Source organism: Phragmites australis, chromosome 4 (genome assembly GCF_958298935.1).
Source record: "Phragmites australis chromosome 4, lpPhrAust1.1, whole genome shotgun sequence".
NCBI lineage: Eukaryota > Viridiplantae > Streptophyta > Magnoliopsida > Poales > Poaceae > Phragmites > Phragmites australis.
The window spans coordinates 3,809,037-3,828,053 of NC_084924.1; the positions used below are offsets into that span (position 1 = coordinate 3,809,037).

The 19,017-nt window shown below is 44.7% G+C and overlaps 2 protein-coding genes across 2 annotated transcripts; both read left to right on the forward strand.

Annotated features, from left to right (window-relative positions):
• The first annotated feature begins 121 nt into the window (after positions 1–121).
• LOC133915288 (E3 ubiquitin-protein ligase RHF2A-like) lies at positions 122–3,698 on the forward strand. The gene is made up of 9 exons (XM_062358392.1): positions 122–304; positions 423–602; positions 699–745; positions 1,960–2,022; positions 2,107–2,206; positions 2,318–2,670; positions 2,747–2,845; positions 2,929–3,177; positions 3,368–3,698. The coding sequence occupies exons 2-8, from the start codon at positions 471–473 to the stop codon at positions 3,131–3,133; spliced, it is 999 nt and encodes a 332-aa protein (XP_062214376.1). The 5' UTR covers positions 122–304; positions 423–470; the 3' UTR covers positions 3,134–3,177; positions 3,368–3,698.
• A 10,464-nt stretch (positions 3,699–14,162) lies between these two features.
• LOC133915289 (fasciclin-like arabinogalactan protein 16) lies at positions 14,163–17,858 on the forward strand. The gene is made up of 2 exons (XM_062358393.1): positions 14,163–15,869; positions 17,538–17,858. Exons 1-2 carry the CDS (start codon positions 14,543–14,545, stop codon positions 17,609–17,611), a joined length of 1,401 nt encoding a protein of 466 aa, XP_062214377.1. The 5' UTR covers positions 14,163–14,542; the 3' UTR covers positions 17,612–17,858.
• The last annotated feature ends 1,159 nt before the right edge of the window (positions 17,859–19,017 follow it).

Sequence of the window (19,017 nt, forward strand, 5' to 3'; positions counted from 1 at the left end):
ACCAATCACCGAAGACGTGCCGCGCCTTAAGTGGGCCCGGCAGATCAGTGGGATACTCGTGCGAGCCCACTACGCGCCTATCAATTTTAGCAAACCCCATCACTAGATAAGGGGGGCCACCAGTCATTGGCGCGAGGGCAGGAGAAGGAGCGGGGGCGGAGGAATTGTTTGAGCCCCCCGTCTCCGTCCCCTCTCGCCGTCGACCCCCGGCCCGGCCCAGGCGAAGGCGTCTCGTCTTCCTCGCCGGAGTGGAACCGTTCCACTAGGAAATTCGCTCGGTTTTGTGGCGTTTGGTGCCATTCCGGTGAGCAATGGATAAACCTATGACGTCTATCTCTTTTGAAGGTCGATACCGGCTTGGTTTAGCCCAATCGCAAAGAATTTCACCAGAATATGGTGTTCCGTTTGGTTCTTGGGTGAAGGAATATTGCGTGATAAGAGCTAATCGAGCCTGTTTGGTCGGGGCGGAGATGGACGAGAAGGCGAAGATGGAGAGAAAGCTGTCCTCGGCGGCGGCGTTCGTGGAGGGAGGCGTGCAGGACGCCTGCGACGACGCCTGCAGCATCTGCCTCGAGGCCTTCTGCGACAGCAACCCCTCCACGGTCTGCATCTACCGTGGTCAAATATTTTGGTTGGTTTTGTATGCTTGTGATCGATGCGCTTCAAATGTTTGCTGATCTTGGTGTTTTTTCTTGCAGGTGACGAGTTGCAAGCATGGGTACCACCTCCAGTGCATTCTTGAATGGTAATGTTTCTTATTGTGTTATCCTTTTTTATTCCTGGAAGTCATAATCCTTATTATAAAGTTTCCTGAATCTGTTATCCTTCTTTCCCTGCAAGTTATTGACCCATGTCGATAGAGTTAAGCTGGTCTAGTTTATAAAAAATAGCACATTCTCCTGGCCAGTTTGCACCGCATCGGGCACCTTCTATGGGATCAATTATTACATCAATCCTCGTGTTGTTTAGTTTATCCTCATTGCACAACAAACAACCTTGCATTAATGCGTTCATAATGAATTTTGACTGTGATTGTCTGGAAATGGTTTGAGCTTGAAAGAGCTGTAAATTTTTCCCCTTTTCATGTGATAAGCTAACCACCTTTGAATTCCTCCTTGTTATTGAAAGGTTAGCTAATACATGATTTGGAAGTGAACCATGTGTCTTTTAAGTTCTGATTTTCTTTAGTTGTGTTCAACTTTCCTATAGAAATCGGAAATTACCACCAATGCTTTAAGCACTTAATAATCCTGCAGAACATGTGTGTCCCCTTTTGCACGGTGTTATGAACCCATACTGCAGACCATATGATTCACACCCTTGTATTGTTTCAGCAATTTTTGGATGGGGTATCACGTGCCAGCTATTTTCATTACTAACCTCACTACTTCAGTGTAAGGGTACTTGAATGAGCTGTCCTGCTGAAATACTTTCTGTAGAGTAAGATTTGCTTATTGAGTTTGTGTCATACGTGCCAGAATCTTAGTTTTGTTGGAGGCTTGAAGCAGTTCTTAGCATGAAAAGTCCTCTATGGTGAGCTCATAAGCTATTGCGTGGCCACTTGGATTTTTTAATGACTTGTGATCACGGATTCATTGGGATATGTGCTTAAGGTTTCTGGAAAATAAGGTGGAAGGGATTTCAAAAAGAAAGAAAGAAAGAAAGAAACAAGGTGGAAGTAATTTCCATATTTTGTTTCTGGTATTGGAGTGATACAGAAAATATCATCTTGTGGTCTATTTATAATGCAAGAATGATCAAATTATCTCATGCTGCATTTTATTTTTATGACTAAGGATGATTGGAATGAGCCACTTGATTCATTAGAAAAGTTGCATTTGAAAATTGACCTCCATAACAATATATACTGAAATTAGTAATATTGTTCGCTGTGTTTGCAATTTCCATCAATCGATCTCATGTGCTTTTCAATGTAGTCTAATTCGTGTAATAATGTAGGTGCCAGAGAAGCTCCCAATGTCCCATGTGTTGGCAGCCTATCAGCATGAAAGATCCTATGAGGTGGAAATTGTATCCTCTATCCTGTCTGTCCCCTAAGCGGTTGAACTTTTGCTGGTTCTCACTTAATCTTTTGAAGTACTGCAGCCAAGAGCTACTGGAGGCTGTTGAACAAGAGAGGAACATGCAAGCTAATCGTTCACATACTACTACTGTTTTCCATCATCCGATGCTGGGTGATTTTGAGGTGTGGCATGTTTCTTATTCACATTTGAGGATCTTTTCAGTAACGGGCAGTTTTCTGCTCTGGATGTATAGTTAACACATGCGCTTCTATTATCACCGTTTCTATTTCCAGATTCCTGTAGGAGCGGATGATGTGGAACTTGAAGAACGCATTATACAGCACTTGGCTGCCGCAGCTGCAATGCGAAGGTCTCACCATCATCATAGAAGAGATGGGCACCACAGCAGATCAGGAGCAAATAGTCGCCCGCAAATTCTGGTGCTTTCGACCGACGAGATTACTCGTGATGGCTCCATGCACACAAGCTCAGGCCAAGAAGGGGATTATGAACAGTCCCCTGCTGTAGTTTCTGCTCGTCCTTTAGCTACTCTTGTTGAACAAGAACGCACAAATCGAGGTCTAGAGGGTGCTATCAATCTTTCTCTCGATTGTCCTGCTGATAGTACTGGTAGATCAAACAATAGGTATTTCCTACATCGGCTTGTGCACTTTTCCTCTCTATAGCTGTGCTCGTGCTGAATGCTTATTATGATCGATCAGGATTCAATCTACACCTATTGATCAAGATAGAGCAGGACCATCCGATTTACAGTCGTTCTCGGACATACTGAGATCTCGTCTCCAGTCAGCTTCAATGAAGTACTCCCCAAATCCAGTAGAACTCCTAATACATGGAACACAGGCATGTGTATCTTACTTGTGGGCATTCTTAACAATGGCAGGTACAAGGATTCTATAACCAAGAGTACAAGCGGATGGAGGGAAAGGTGGTTTTCTCGGAGTAACACCATATCGGATCTCGGTTCTGAAGTAAGGAGGGAGGTGAACGCTGGGATTGCTGCAGTATCTCGCATGATGGAACGGCTCGAAACAAGGGACGGAACGGGACCTTCTGCTACCTCTGCATCAGGATCTGGTTCTCAGTGAGCCACTCCATGTCCTTGGAAGAACCAATTCAATTGTAAAGACAGGTATGCTCTCTTGTTTGCACGAAAGTAAGCTCTCAACAATTGCTCTTCACGTCTATGAAACTGAGCTCTTTTCTAGACAGTTTAATTGCTGCTATGTAACGGTGTTCACGGATGCAGACTGTTACTCTTGTCTTGTCACAGAAATGATTCAGTAGTTTCTCTGAAAGCTGCTAAATTGAACTTGCTTCAGGTCCCAAGAGGAACACCATCTGTTGAGAGCGCCTGAGATCCAGCGATGCCTCATGATCTCTGTTAGGTCGATGATTCAGAAGTTTGCTGAAGCTCTTGCGTCCAGATCACGGGAAGGAACAACACATGCGCTTCCGCACGAATATCTACACATTTTTACCTTGTGTAATACTTGCAAGGATGTAATGAGATGGCTGTAACTAAAACAATACGACTGTTGGTGCTGCAGCTCATGTTCATATCCATATAAACATGCTGTGCCAAGGGATCATTTCTAGTGGTATTATAATGTGGTTCGATAACCTTGACCATGAGAGGTGCACGTACTGAAATTTTCTTGTTAAAGTCTGACAGCTTGCCACATTACTGAACCGTCTGTCTCTGGTTCAGTGGTTCGCGTGTAAGATTCATGACTTGTAGAACTTGTACTCTTTCTAAGAAAGTTGTAGCATATACAGATGTGTGTAGCACCGCTCTTAACGGTTCTCGAAAGGCTACCAAGTTCACTAGCTTCAGTTTGGTCAAACAAAAAGGAAGCCGCATGCCAGTCCCCGGAATGAAGTTCTGCTATCACAATGTAGTTTTTACTGACTCTTATCGGTATATCTTTGATATGCAACCGTATCAGATTACACTCCTGATTTTTGCATACACACAATAAAAGAAAAGGCAGTACAACCAGAAAATCGCTATATATTAGAAATGCGGCAATTTGCTAGGTACTAAAATCGTAATTTAGAAAATACCATCGGCTGTAAGGATTATATATGAGTCTTTTTAATATGCAACCGTATCATATTACACTCTCAATTTTTACTTAACTAAGATACACATAGACAATAAAATAAAAGGCAGTACAACTAGAAAATCACTATATATTAGAAATGGGGCAATTTGCTAGGTATTAAAATTTTGAAAAATAATATGTCTGAGGATAACCTATGAGATTTGATATTTTCTAATATAAATATTTTTATGGTAATATCTATCTAATTTTACTATTAGATATAGAATATAGTGTAGGTCTATAGTGAAGAAACGTCAATTCACAGTCTAGATTGACATACAAATCAGATCACGCACGCTTGTGCCACTGTCTGTCGATGCTTTGTCGTTGTAGAACATATCAGGTACGGAGCACGTACAAATATATATAACGTGCAAAGGAAAAAATCACAATAGAATGACAAAATATAACCCTTCCCTTGGATCAAGGGGAGATTTGACAGCAGCAAATGAATACTGGCCAACCCATCCCCAATTCCTCCAAGTAGACCAGCAGTGATTAGAACTCTGGCACGTGCATGAGCAACAATTAATATCTCAAAGAAGCAGCAGCCGATCTAAGGCTATCTTTAGTAGGTATTTAAAAATTTATTCTTTATAATATTATTATAATATATTTTAATATTATTATAGTTTTTTTATTTTTTATTTTTAACGGCTATTCTATTTTATATTTTTTATTACTCTTATTCTACTTTTAAATGTATAGCCGCTATAATAACAGCGTTGAGAGACGAGGAGGTTTCCTACAAATTTGAGACACCTCTAATTTGTAGCTACATTGTTGCGGTAGCTGCTGGACTCGTTTGCCGACTGCTGCGATCAGCAAAAGTAGTAGCACAGTGATGTGACTTTTTTCGGTTCCTGTTGGACCTGCCCTAAGAGAGAGAACAGCAGTCGAGAACCAACAAAAGCTGCCCCATGGAACAAAACCAAAGAACATTAGCATGAGTGTATGTTTAGCTTGATGGTCACGAGGACAAGGTGCGCGGCTCGTCTCGCCCCTCGCGTAGTATCCGTATCCCATCGCGAGTTCCCTTCCCGACACCAACGCCGACGCCTTCCCGTGCTTACGGATGCGACCCCATGCCGAACGGCCGATTGGCCATGCATGGCAAATCAACGCAACCCCTTCTCCTTAACTTGCTCCCACCGGTGGGATCGCGCGGGGCAGTACCAGCGGCCCCCTCAACCGCTGGAGGCCACCACGGGCGGGTTCCTGCTTGTTTTCACTGATCTTTGCAGGACAAACTCTCTCGTCGGATCAGTAAAAATGTTACATAACTAACCCAAAAAAATTGCATAGTTAACTAAAAAAAATTGAACTATATAAGAAATCGAAAATTATTACATAACTAACTGGAAAATATTAAACTACAGTGAATTGAGATTTGATCTTGGATACCAATCATAGATTGAACAAGTCTTAGAGCCATGATTTTAAAGAGGTGAAATTAGAGGATTCTAATTAGGAATGGCAATCGGTAGGACAGGTACGAGTAGTACTCACCATATCTGTACACGTCAATTTTTATCCATCCGTGGGTGTATCCATAAATGTCCATGGGCAAAGAACGTGCACTAAACTTGTCGTCCGTAGGTATACCTGTTTACCCGCCGCATACAGAGGAGAGGAAAAATCGTTAGAACCTAGACGGCGACGAGCTTAACTGCGGCAGCTGCCATAATCAAGACAGTGTTGTGGCTAGATATCGCTGGTGAGCCGCTAGACTTTTCTTCCTACTGTCGGCGAAGGAGTAGGAAGAAAAGTCTAGCCGCTCACCAGCGCGTGGATCTGCTCACTAGGAATTCTGGCCGTCGTGGGGAGGCGTTGAAGTAGAGGTCCAATAGCAGTGGCGAAGCTCAAAGATGGTAGCCAGCCTTGAGAAAGAACATGTTGCGATTGCCCGATTCGGACAAGTAACGATAGATTCACACGATACCGAGTTGAAGAAGCCCCTTTATGACCCTCCTCGAGCTGTACATGCCTTGTCCCCAATGGATTCGTGCCTAGCACCAACTAATGTGACAAGGGGGGGGGGCTAACGTCGACTGGTCGGGGTGGGGGTAGGGCTGGCCACAACGTGGGCTGGCGAAGGCTGGACAGGGCTAGCAGTAGTGACGTGATGTGTGAGGTGTGGACAGTGGGCGAGTGGCAACGAGTGGTCTGGTGGTGGTGGACGAGTGAGTTCTTGTGACTTTGTTAGGGTTTAAATGATTAGATCTATATGTCAAATATATTATACAGATAAACGGGTTTTACAGTATAGTTGTGTCCAAATCAAACCGGTATACGTGTCTAGTAGTGTTTTTCACCCATGAACGTTTCCGTTGGTATTAAATTCGAATTATACTTAACCCTACTAACATTTTTACCTGCGAGTAAGGTAATCAGGTTAAATTTTCATCGTGTTCCACTGTCGCGCGTGTTTGGCGATGACCGGTCCGTCGATTGCGTCTGTACGTTAGCGGTGCGCTGGTAGCACAAGACTTGGCTTCAAAGGAGGCAGCGTGCGAAGCTACGTGCGCATGCACCAGTGGTTCAGAGCAGTCGTTGCTGAGCCTGAAGTCTGAACGAATGCAGCCCGGAGCAGGAACGAACATCAACATCGAATGCAGGGCCTGGAGTAGCCACACAAAAGACGACCTCTCTACCACATCGATCAGTAAGAAAGAGAGGCACCAACTGCACTGGAATTTGGAGGCAGGGAAGCCGGCCGGTAGCTTAGCGTGGAGACTAACCCACGTCAATCGACCGACGACACCTCAGGCCAAACCATCGAAAAAGAGACACCTCACTTTACCCTCTTTATTCTACAATAATCGAAGCAAACAAAAAAAGGAGAAGAAACTAGTACTGATTGGTGGATGTAACACATTGTTTACAAATAAAGTGTTGCTAACTACAGGATGAAAGGGAGGTTTCGTAGGATTATTAAGCAATGATTTTCTATCTGGTATCTGCTGTGTATTAGGAGCTTCATTCGCGGATGTGTGAATTGTGAAAGCCAGGGAGGGTGTACGGTGCTGTCCTGCTAGTTTCTTTTGGGTGCCGCACTGAAGCAATTGATCACCGTTTTTTGTTGCGGCATGATCAGCGAAGCACGACTCGGCCGATGGCGACCGTCCAACGAAGCCTCATAAACACCATGTCCAGTATCGCCAAAGCTAATGCTGTGTTGTACATGTCGTGGCACGCCCAAAAACGTGATGATTCGACTCAGGGTGCATTCGTTTATTTTCATGTAGAGCAAAAGCCAATGTTCTGGAAGCTTTTCTTTTTAAAAAAGTGTTCTGAAGTCTGTGATTGTAGAACGCCAAGCAGGCGATATTCTTGAAAATTCTCACAAGAGCTTATGATAGACCATGGATCATTGGTCGTATTGTGTAAATCTAATGCAGAAAGTATTAGGGGGTTACAGGTGAGTTGTCTTTCTCCGACGGCCATTTAACTACTCGTATCTAATCCCTCTACATCTGACAGCAGAAAGGAGACGATTTTGACATTCCGTGCAATAACTAAGGGGTGATTAGTTGGTTGTACGAATAGATTCTGTTTGTATTAATACGTATAATCTTAGAAAGAAACATGTTTATTTGTCTATATGTATTGTTTCAATTTGGTTTGCCAGATGAAAATATACGCTCGCAGTCTGATCAGGAGTGAAGCTTGATACAGGATGGTCATGTGGATGCAGCATGTTGCATTCGCTCGTACAAGCAAACCAACTTATCAATATCACACAATCACATTCATGTGAATAAATATTTAGAATCTCAGCTTTTGTATCCACTCATACGACATCAAATTCAATCAAACAAACAGAAATTCAGCTCAATCTATCCAAACAAATACAACTAACCGAACATTCTTATCTTCAACACTCTTTATCCACTCAATATTCTTCCCCTCAATCTATGTATATAGTCCATACAAACAACCAATCATAACATAACACAAACGCAACACATTGCTTTGGCCATGCTCTTCGTTGACAATTTGACATGCTGCTTCAACTTGCAAGTAAAATGAGAGTACTTCAAGAGTAGTTATGTGTATTAGGTAGTGTTTGGTTCGTGAGACGAAATATGATGGAATAATTTTATTTTGTTTTTGAGCTGTTTGAATGGAAAGCAGCGGGATGAAATACTTTGAAATTAGAGAATATTTTCAAAGATTCAGGATAGAATCGTATTAAAAAATAATGAAACATAGCTATCATCTCACTTCGAACGTGACACTAACGGTAGATCCGAGATATTAAAATAGACTCGTTCTCTCATATATTAAAAAAACATCTATATATAAATAGAATCATCTCATACTCAAATATATAAATAGAATCATTCTATCTTATCTTGCTCTGTAACCAAATACTACTCAGTTACATTGCGAATGCACGTGCCGCCACTCTTGTAGCCTTGTTTGACCTCCGACGATAAGAAAAAAGATACTCTAGCATAGCACGATAAGGCCCGGCGCTTCTTGATCCGGTTCTGGTGGCACCAAACGAAACGCGATTGATCACTTTTTTTTTTTTTTTTTTTTTCCCCCGTCTAGCACCGACGGACTAGAACACCGAGTCTATTTTACCTGGAGAGTTGCTGTGCTTTTTTTTTTCTCCCGAACAATAGTTGCTGTGTATTTTAGCCCTGCAGAATGAACTCAGCATGTACTAGAATTATTCGCTCACCGAATTTGGCGGTTAAATACGGACAGGTACAGGTTGCAGATGAACTTGTTACCATAGTTTTTTAGCCCAAAATCTGATTGGCCGATCTGCTACTTCTGTTGGCGCACACTGGAATCTGTGACGACGATAAGATGCTGATAGGGTGCTTGCATTCTTATCATGATATAGTGGATACCTATAATCTTAGTAAGGAGTGTATTTAGTTATATATATGTATTGTTTTAATTTGATCTAGCGAATGTAAATGGAATGGACTTCCGTAATTGGGCTTCCCTTCACATTTTGATCTAGCAGATACAGATTTATACATCTATTTATACAGACAGATTTACTTATCAATATCATAAAATCATCTCTATACACACAATCAATTATAATATTAACCTTTGTATCCACTTATATAGACTTAAGTTCGGTCAAACAAACAAAAACTCAATTTAGCTTTTCAGATAAATACAAACAATCAAATATTTTCTATTTTAATAAATATGACTCTGCTCGAACCTCAATTTGAGAATTTAGACAACATACGTGACTGTATTTGTGAAATTAGACAACATGTCGGCGTATTTGTAAATCTAGCACTCGTATTCGGTAACTCAAATTCCGAAAACACCCCGGCCCCACAACTTTCGGCACCTCAGTTGCCAAAATCTCCCCGTATTCGGCAACTGAGGTGCCGAATACAGCGAACATGCCGTATTCGGCACCTGAGTTTCCGAAATCAGCCTGCCGAACATCACGTCAAGTCTTTTGGCCGCGTCACGTCAAACGCTTTTTTCTTTAGCACCCGTGATGCTTTCGGCGAGCTGGTGATTTTTCCATGCATGTGCTCATTCTAAAGATCCCGTGCTAAAGCTTTTTGCAAAGTTGGTGCAATGTGGTCGCGTCACGTCTCATCGTTGCTTTGGTCGCGTGCGGCGCGTAGAGGTGTCGGTGCTTTCGCGTCCAGTGTTGCATAAAATGAAGTTGCTGGTAGAGGAGAAGGGAGCACTAGAGGGAGCAGCAGCAGAGCAGAGAAGGGAGCAGCAGAGGAGGAACGCGAGGAGCATCAGCAGAGGAGCAGCAGCTCGAGTATAGGAAGCACCAGAAGAGGAGCAACGCGAGCAGCAGCAGCGCCAGTTTAACACTTCGAGAGCGCTCACTTTCGTACCGGTTAGTTCTTAGATTACCTAGTTAATACTTAGATTAATAATAATATTTAAAGTAATTAGCTTATTTGGTTAGTCCGTTCAGAAATAGATTAGTTCTTTTAGAAGTAGATTGTTTAATCCGTTCGATTACATTTGTTTAATTATATTAATTTGATAAATTAGAGTACTTTGATTATATGAATTAGATTATTTAATTACGTTATTAGAGTACTTAGATTATTTAATTAGAGTACTTAGTTTATTTAATTAGAGTACTTAGATTATACGAATTAGATTATTTAATTGCGTAATTAGATTACTTAGATTATTTAATTAGAGTACTTAGTTTATTTAATTAGATTATATGAATTAGATTATTTGATAAATTAGAGTACTTAGATTAATTAATTACAATGCTTAGTTTGATTATATGAATTTGATTAGTCTGTATAATTAGATTATTTAATTAGTTTGATATCATGAATTTCTTTCAGAATTGTAATTAGATTGTGTCCTTAGTATAATTATATGAATGTCATTATCCGGTAAAATTAGAAAAAATTACGTGTACCTTTGTTTAGCAGATACAATATGATTTTCCATATTTATTATGGAGAACGTCCCGCTGTTATTCACTTGTTAGTTATAATACTTGTTTTGTAATATATCGTATGGTACTGGCATCACAGACGTTGTATTTTTATTTGAACTATGAAGCTTGTTATTCACCTATTTATTGAACCATGAAGCTTGTAATATATTCTAATTTATTGTTCACCTATTTGTTGAACTATGAAGCCTTAAATCATTATCATGGCTCATGATGGTCTTTCTGAGCTTCTTCAGCAGCGGTACGATGAGAACCATAGGGGAAGGATGATTTTCACAGGGCAGCAGGTACCACGTTTATATGTGCTATTTCATTGCCATGATAATTTTGAACTAACTCTGTACATGTATTGGATACCTCTTGCAGTTGGGTCCGTTGCGAGCCCGAAGTGTTCACAAGATTAAGGAGTTAGACCCTCAATTCCACGAGCCAGTCACACGGGCATGACTACTACCTTTCTCTCAAATAATGGCCAGAGCTCCCATGGCGGGCGGTGGCAGGACACCTCTACCGGCGATTGATGAGGCACTGCTCACAGGTCTCGTCGACCGATGGCGTCCTGAGACGCACACGTTTCACTTTCCTTTTAGCGAGATGGCTGTAACATTAAGGGACGTGGCCATGCTGACCGGGCTGCCAATCAGGGGCGCCCCATTAATAGTTTCGCGACCCGCAAGAGCAGTGGAAGGGTTATGTTGCAGACAGGTAATACGACAGGAAGGATGCTAGCCTCTCCATGTCCTAGGTTCATGGGCTGCCACGGTTTGGTCCATGCCCACTGGATGCGGATAAGGCTACACTTATGCAGCACTGAGGTGTACTTGTACGTCCTGCTCAGAGGTATTATGTTCTGCAACACGGCAGACGATTATGTCGTCCCCCATATTGTATGGTTAGCGGCCCACCTCATGTCACATCTTTATGAACCTACATCTTACAGTTGGGGATCTGCAGTGTTGACTGCAACCTACAGAAGATTGTGTGATGCAACCCAGCGAATAAGAGGAAGACAACTATTACAGGGTGCCTACACCTCTTACAACTATGGAGTTGGGAGTACCTCCCGGTTTGTAGACCTTGGGTGCTCAAGTGCTACTATCCGGTCTACATCTCCGATGGCATTGCAGATGACATAAGGCCGACGTCCCTATTATGTCTTACTCATTGTATTGATAATGTAATTATTTTTTATTTATTTTCTGTTTCTTAAATATTTATGGATCTGTGTTTTGATGCAGAGACAGAGCGTTACAGTCAGGGATCAATAAATCTATGGCGGGATCCTCTAGTACAAGTTTTTCATGGACACCTTCAACGATCGCTATAGCACTTAATACCTCCTTATAGGTTGTGCGTGAAGGAAGCGATGATCCCTTAAAGAAGAACAACATAATCCAAGCCCTGGCCAAATTGCATGCAAGACCCGTATGTTCTAGGTTAACTGCTCCGCTCCAACGTGTAACCACCGAGGACCTTAGGACCCTCTTGCATCAGCGGCGTCAAATGTATCTTAGGGTGGGCGAACTGGCCGACCATCCTTCTGTGATAGGTTTCTCTAGGAGGCACAGAACGATACTGATGTCGTCGGACCAGTATGCATCCCATATTCAGGTTCGTCATTTTCTATTTGGTCACCCTACTTATCTTATTTCCATTGATTCGAATGCTCCTCTTCTGCGTCAGGCGTTCCCGAAACATGAACAATTGATCAACAAAGAAATCTCACACTTCTTGACGATGTATATGCTCTTCGACGGGGGTGTGATGCCTGGTTCGTGTAGAAGACGACGACAGTCAGCGAACCTAAGGGGTACAGTGCCGACCTCTACGAATCATCCAGATAATGACGAGGACGAAGACGATGACGATTTTATGTCCCCAATGTCTCGACGTTCCAGCAGCAATATAGGAGAAGGTTCAAGGAACACTGCAAGAGGACGTTCAAGCACAACATCGAGATCCCGTACAACCGATAGGGAAATAGGACGTGGTACTACCGTGATACTTCAAGATGACGACGACGACGATTTCATGCCACAATGACCCCACCCTCCGAGGCTTTCATCCCTAGAGGACACTGATGACCCTGAAAATGATGATGGATTTGCTCATACTCATTTTTACAACTTCCCAGAACCACCTCGGAGACGACAACCATCTTACCCGGATAGTTTTGACCATCACACCTGGAATTCTTACGCCAATTTGCGTCGCCACTTTACTTCGCCTTGGGCATCTATTGTAACCCTGTATATTTTCTTTCCTTAAGTCATGTTAGGTTTAGCAGCGATATATTATTATATTATTTAGGCGTATTGTACATGCTAATGTTTGTTGTTATCCGCTCTTTATGTGCAGGGTCTATTCGCGCTAAGATGAAAACCCCATGTTACATGTAATCTTCATCATCGTATGTAACCTCTGTACCGAGTTTCATGCTACTTATGCTTTACAACTACTATTGTTAAAAAGATTGTAGCCTGCAATGAAATATTTATTAGCTATGTCCTATTGTTGAACAAGCGATTCTACGATTTATTTTACATCTTTTCGTTCCGTATAAGAAATAAGTTGAATCACAAAATAAAAATTCGCCATACAGTTTGGCGAAAATTCTATGGCCCGATGAATTCATGAAACGGGATATAGAAATCAACGCGACACGACGTTGAGCGGCGACAAGACGGCGGATGCCCCGGCGTTTTTCGGCAACTCAGTTACCGAATACGGTACTGTGCACCGTATTCGGCAACTCGGTTGTAGAGGGAGGTCGATGGTCTAACAAATGATATACAGGAGTCAAGAAAACATTCAATTTGCTAAATTCAATTGCATTCTAAGATCTGATACATTCAATTTGAGATCCCTCTCGGAAATTTGTAAGAGAAAACAAACAAAATACTAGAGAGCACGTCAATGCAAGGAAAGCCAGTACAAAGCAGACCGAACTGCATGTTACAAATGCTCTGAATTTGCTAAATTCATGTCATTCAGATCCGAATACACATTAGCTCGAGACAGCCCGACGGTGCTAAAAAAAAATGGATAAAAACTCTGTACGCTGAGACAACCCGAGGCAGCACTTGCACCGAGATAGCCCGACGTGTTTTCGGAAACTCAGGTGCCGAATACGGCACTGTACGTCGTATTCGGCACTGTACGCCGTATTCGGCATCTCAGTTTTCGAAAACTGTGGGATCAGGCTAATTTCGAATTTTGAGATACCGAAAGCCAGTTTTCGACATTTGAGCTACCGAATATGGGTGCTAGATTTGTAAATACGCCAACATATTATCTAATTTCGTAAATACAACCACGTATATTATCTAAATTCCCAAATTTGCCCGCGTGCGCCCAAACGATAACACCCTAAATCGCGCCAAGCCGCCGAGGCTCAAAAAGCGCGGTGGGAACCGTGAAAAGCGTCCGAAACCGGCAGAAATGCTCGCGCGCGAGGGCCAAAAACCGCAGGAGTGCAGCGTCGCCGCGCCCCCCGGCAGCTAAACACGGGAGCACGCGGCGAGCATGCTCCGCGCGACCTCACATTGCGTCCCGCCTTTTTCCTGCTTACGCGCACGCGAACCCTGTGTGCGCGAGCGAGCGTCGTGCGCACACCGACACTTCCCGCCGGCTCGGCCCCGCCTGCCAGCCTGTGCCTCGCGCTGCCCCCACCCACCACACCGCGTCTCGGCGTCTCCTTCGGCTCGGCTGGGTTCTTCTCTCTCTTCACTTATAAGCAAGCTCTCTCTCATACCTCACTCCTCTGCTTTCCCTCTCTACAAAGTAAAAAGAGAGAGAGAGACGAAAAGAAAGGCTCACACCACCCACCTCCACCAACAAATCGAGCTAAGTTTAGCAGAGGGCTAGAGGTAGAGAGAAACACAAGCCCAAAAACCAACACGGCGGCGGCGGCAGCTCGATCGATCTAGAGGTAGCAGAGGCAGCTCGCAGGCATGGGCGCGCCGGTGCACGGCGCTCTTCTCTTTCTCGTTCTGCTGCTGGCGGGGGCGGCGGCGGCCGAGGAGACATCGCCGCAGGAACCCGCATTGCCCTCCGCCGGCGCCGGCGCCGGTGCGGCGGCGGGGATCAACTCCAACTCGGTGCTGGTGGCGCTGCTGGACTCGCACTACACGGAGCTGGCGGAGCTGGTGGAGAAGGCCCTGCTGCTGCAGACGCTCGAGGACGCCGTCGGCAAGCACAACGTCACCATCTTCGCTCCGCGGAACGAGGCGCTGGAGCGGGACCTCGACCCGGAGTTCAAGCGCTTCCTGCTCGAGCCCCGCAACCTCAAATCGCTCCAGGCCCTGCTCCTCTACCACGTCCTCCCCTCGCGGCTCCCATCGGCCTCGTGGCCCGCCGCCTCTCACCCCACGCTCTCCGGCGACGAGGTCGAGCTCGCCGCGGCCGGCGACGGCGCCATGCGCGTCGGCCACGCCGCCGTCACGCGCCCGGACGCGGTGCTCAGGCCGGACGGAGTCATCCACGGCATCGAGCGCCTCCTCGTGCCGCGCTCTGTGCAGGAGGACTTCAACCGCCGCCGCAGCCTCGCCGCGATCTCGGCCGTGCTGCCCACGGGCGCACCCGAGGTGGACCCGAGGACGCACCGCCTCAAGAAGCCCGCACCGCCGGTGCCCCCCGGCGCGCCCCCCGTGCTGCCGATCTGGGACGCCATGGCGCCCGGCCCATCCATCGCGCCCGCGCCCGCGCCCGGCCCCGGGTCCGGAAAGCACCACTTCGACGGGCACAGCCAGGTGAAGGACTTCATCCAGACCCTGCTCCTGTACGGCGGCTACAACGAGCTTGCCGACATCCTCGTCAACCTCACCTCGCTCGCCACCGAGATGGGCCGCCTCGTCTCCGAGGGGTACGTGCTCACAGTGCTCGCGCCCAACGACGAGGCCATGGCGCGCCTCACCACGGACCAGCTCAGCGAGCCAGGCTCGCCGGAGAACATCCTCTACTACCACATGATCCCGGAGTACCAGACCGAGGAGTCCATGTACAACGCCGTGCGGCGGTTCGGCAAGGTTCGGTACGACACGCTGCGGCTGCCGCACAAGGTGGTGGCGCGGGAGGCCGACGGCTCCGTCAAGTTCGGGCAGGGCGAGGGCTCGGCCTACCTCTTCGACCCGGACATCTACACCGACGGTAGGATCTCCGTGCAGGGCATTGACGCCGTGCTGCTCCCGCCGGACGACACCAAGGCGGCGCCGACCGGCGCCCCCGACAGGAAGCCTCCCGCCGTCACCAGCACCAAGAAGAAGAGCAAGCTCCGGCGAGGTCAGTACCTTCAGATCTGGACTTGCTCCTTTCTGTTCTACTCGTACCGTTATAGATTGCTCAAAAGTAACTCACCGCATTGTCCTTGTCCAATGCTAGCACTGAAATTTACAGTTCACAATCTAGGTTGGTGAGGTTAGTAGATTAATTTTGCAATTGGTTAAGATCAATGCGAGTTCATCAGTTGATGGTATGAATGTTGCCGGTGAGGGTACCGGTGAGTGTTCGGATGGAAGAGGCGGGGATTAATTTATCAGTAGGTGGGTGATGAGTACTGGGTAGTAGAATAAAGACGAAGGTGTAGGCATAAAATAGAAGCAATTAGGGTTCACTGTCCTACTGTCATGGCCGTATTGGAAGGCATATGGGCCTGTCGGTGCTCGTCTGGGCACTTTCTACCATGGAGTACCAATACTGCAGTAGTTTCCTTAGGTTTTTTATGCAGTCAAAATTGCTCTGATTACTACACCTGCACTGGCCCACGTGTTAGCACCGTGAAAACATGGATGGGAACTGAAAGTCTGAAACAATAGGGATAGTTGAGCATATGCTGGTGGCTTGTTGTCTTCAGCATCTCTTGATGGTTGATACCGTTCCTGGGGCTGCAAGCAACACTGTTCTTTAACCCATGACGCATGAACAACAATTTTGCCTTTCCCGAAAACATGGAAGGCTCAAGCTTAAGCCTTGGTCACATCCTTGTTATCGCAGTTTAGGTGGAATAGTACCTAAATTGGTATTGCGTTGAGGGAAAGCAAGTGGCAAACTGTTTGCCTTTGTATGAGAAAATAGCAAAAGTTAGCTATGTTCAGACTGCAGATACTGATAAATGAACAAAATCAAATCCTGGTACATGATATCAGTGTGCTATAGCACCCAGAGGAGTACATATTTTACAAAGAACAATTAGATAGCCTCAGCAGCTATATATATTATCTGAACCAGACAGCTCAGATCAACCCAAACCTCTAAACCTATGTAGGGCCTTTGTTATCATTCATTGCGAAATTAGATGGCTACTTAGACCTTTGGACATGGACAGTATTTAATCTCAAAACTAGATGCTCGTGATCAGGAATATACCAATCTTTCTAGGAATCTGTTGGAAGCGCAGGGTCTTCAACTCTTTGGGCTCAGATTTGCCTCACCAATTTCTAGCTGGCCATTGAAACTGGGAAGACACACTTCCTACAGCCTGTGAATTATTACCACCCATAGATTCTTTCTCGGTTACATTCTAATACTGCAACATGACAATACTGATTGCGTAATTAGACACATTTGATCTGTTGGTTTTTGGGTAATATCACCCTGTATTTTCAGTCGCTTGTGATTTTGACATCAAATGCCATTCCACCTGCCATGGATGGTGTTTATTCGCACCTGCTTGTAGCCTTTGAAGCTAAGTTTCCGGTAGCCATTGTTATGTCCTTGGCATAAAAGAAGATATAAAAATTGGAGACTTCTCTTTTGCTAAATAAATTATTTCGTCATCGGGTGCCATTGTGCTGATTTGACAGGTTATCTGTTATGGCATAATCTAGCTTTTAATCTTGTTACTCTCCACTACCGAAGTTTTTTTATTTTTCTGTTAGTTGTCATATTGGTGTCATTATTTGGTAACTCTTCAGTCAGTCTTATGCTTTGTTCCTTAACAAAACACTGCAGGCAAATTGTTAGAAGCAACATGCCAAATGGCTGGCATCCTTGGTCAGCGATCGCGATTCGCAAGCTGCCAGTAAACAGGAGAAGGATTGATCTTCATGACACTGAAAGATGAGCTGAAATGAAGTGATGGACTGTGCTGGAGCCGTCCACATTATTATTGTTCTTTTTTTTGTTTATTGATAATAATAATGAATCAGGTGGGAATGTAAACTCGGTGGTTGTTGGTATGTCCAGAAAAAAAAACAGAACAATTGTTCATACATGAAGAAGACCAAGATCGTCTGTGTATAGGAATTAAACGTTTTGTATTTTGTTTCGTCATTCTTGCTTCTGTTTCTGTTTTGACAATGAGAATCTCGAGTAAACACACATCATTCTTATGATTCCTTTTCCTCAAGATATTGACCTATCTTTTGTCTTTATAATTTCTAATAAGATTGCAAGGCTGTGATTTGTCTCTGGGTGTACGGTGTACCTGCATTGTTCTTCTGAGACAGCAGGAGGCATGATGGATCTGCTGAACAATAAACTAGAGATGCGATGCTCCAACTCAGATGCAATCAAGCAGCTACTATTAATCAAACAAGTGACAGCTAATGCGAATTGACTTTGCTTGATTCTGTGATCGATGTTTCAGTGGCAAGCAACTAACTAAAGGTTGCTAGTTCTTAACAGTAGTAGTGAAACATAGCTGGCTCATCTCGCCGTTAACTTTTTTTTTCTCGAGGGCAAGTCACAAGAGCTGTAAGCTGATGCTAATGCAAAACGAAACTAAATGGTGCACTTTTTTAAGGAATACTTGGCCAAAATCTCTGTAGAGACAAGGAGTCCCTCCGGAACTGGGAGTCAGAATCAGGGGCGGTCCCAAATCCCAATGGCCAGGCAACGGTAGCATCCGTGATTAATGGACGGACCACAGGTTTGTGTCCGGGACAGGATCGCAGGAACGGAGCGGAACCGGAGCAAACGACAGAGTCACACGGTGCCTGAACCCAACGTGCAGCTGGGCTGCGTTTGCTGTTGGGGGTTCAGACTTCAGAAAAAAAGTGAAACGTTTTCACGGCATTGCCCTGGGAGAGGAGCGCGGGCTGGTGATGGAGATTTCGGTCAGGACCGGACGTTTTCAGAACGAAATTTTATGAGAATTTTCATCGAAAGATCTCTACGAGATTCTGATTTATATGATTATTCTCTAACAACTGACACGTGTAATTAAGAAAAAATAGAAAAACACGTGTTAGGTAAAAAAAAATCTTTATGTAAGACCAGATCAAGATCAGATAGAATTTTCTTCGGACATTTGCTAGCTTACCAAGTTACCATCCAGCCCATGAGTCCACAACCAATGGGGCAGTAACCAATACGTTCGGGCAAGGTCACCTGCAAGGCTGCAACAGTGGATGCTGGATACTGCTCATTGGCACGAGTTTTATTCGCTGACATGATCCGAGTTAGGGAAATGCGGTTATTGGATTGAACT

Coding starts and splice junctions, on each gene's coding strand:
- LOC133915288 (XM_062358392.1), top strand. CDS start 471: ATGGACGAGAAGGCGAAGATGGAGAGAAAGCTGTCCTCGGCGGCGGCG. Junction 746..1,959: donor CTCCAGTGCATTCTTGAATG/GTAATGTTTCTT, acceptor GTAATAATGTAG/GTGCCAGAGAAGCTCCCAAT. Junction 2,207..2,317: donor CGATGCTGGGTGATTTTGAG/GTGTGGCATGTT, acceptor TTCTATTTCCAG/ATTCCTGTAGGAGCGGATGA.
- LOC133915289 (XM_062358393.1), top strand. CDS start 14,543: ATGGGCGCGCCGGTGCACGGCGCTCTTCTCTTTCTCGTTCTGCTGCTG. Junction 15,870..17,537: donor GAAGAGCAAGCTCCGGCGAG/GTCAGTACCTTC, acceptor AAAACACTGCAG/GCAAATTGTTAGAAGCAACA.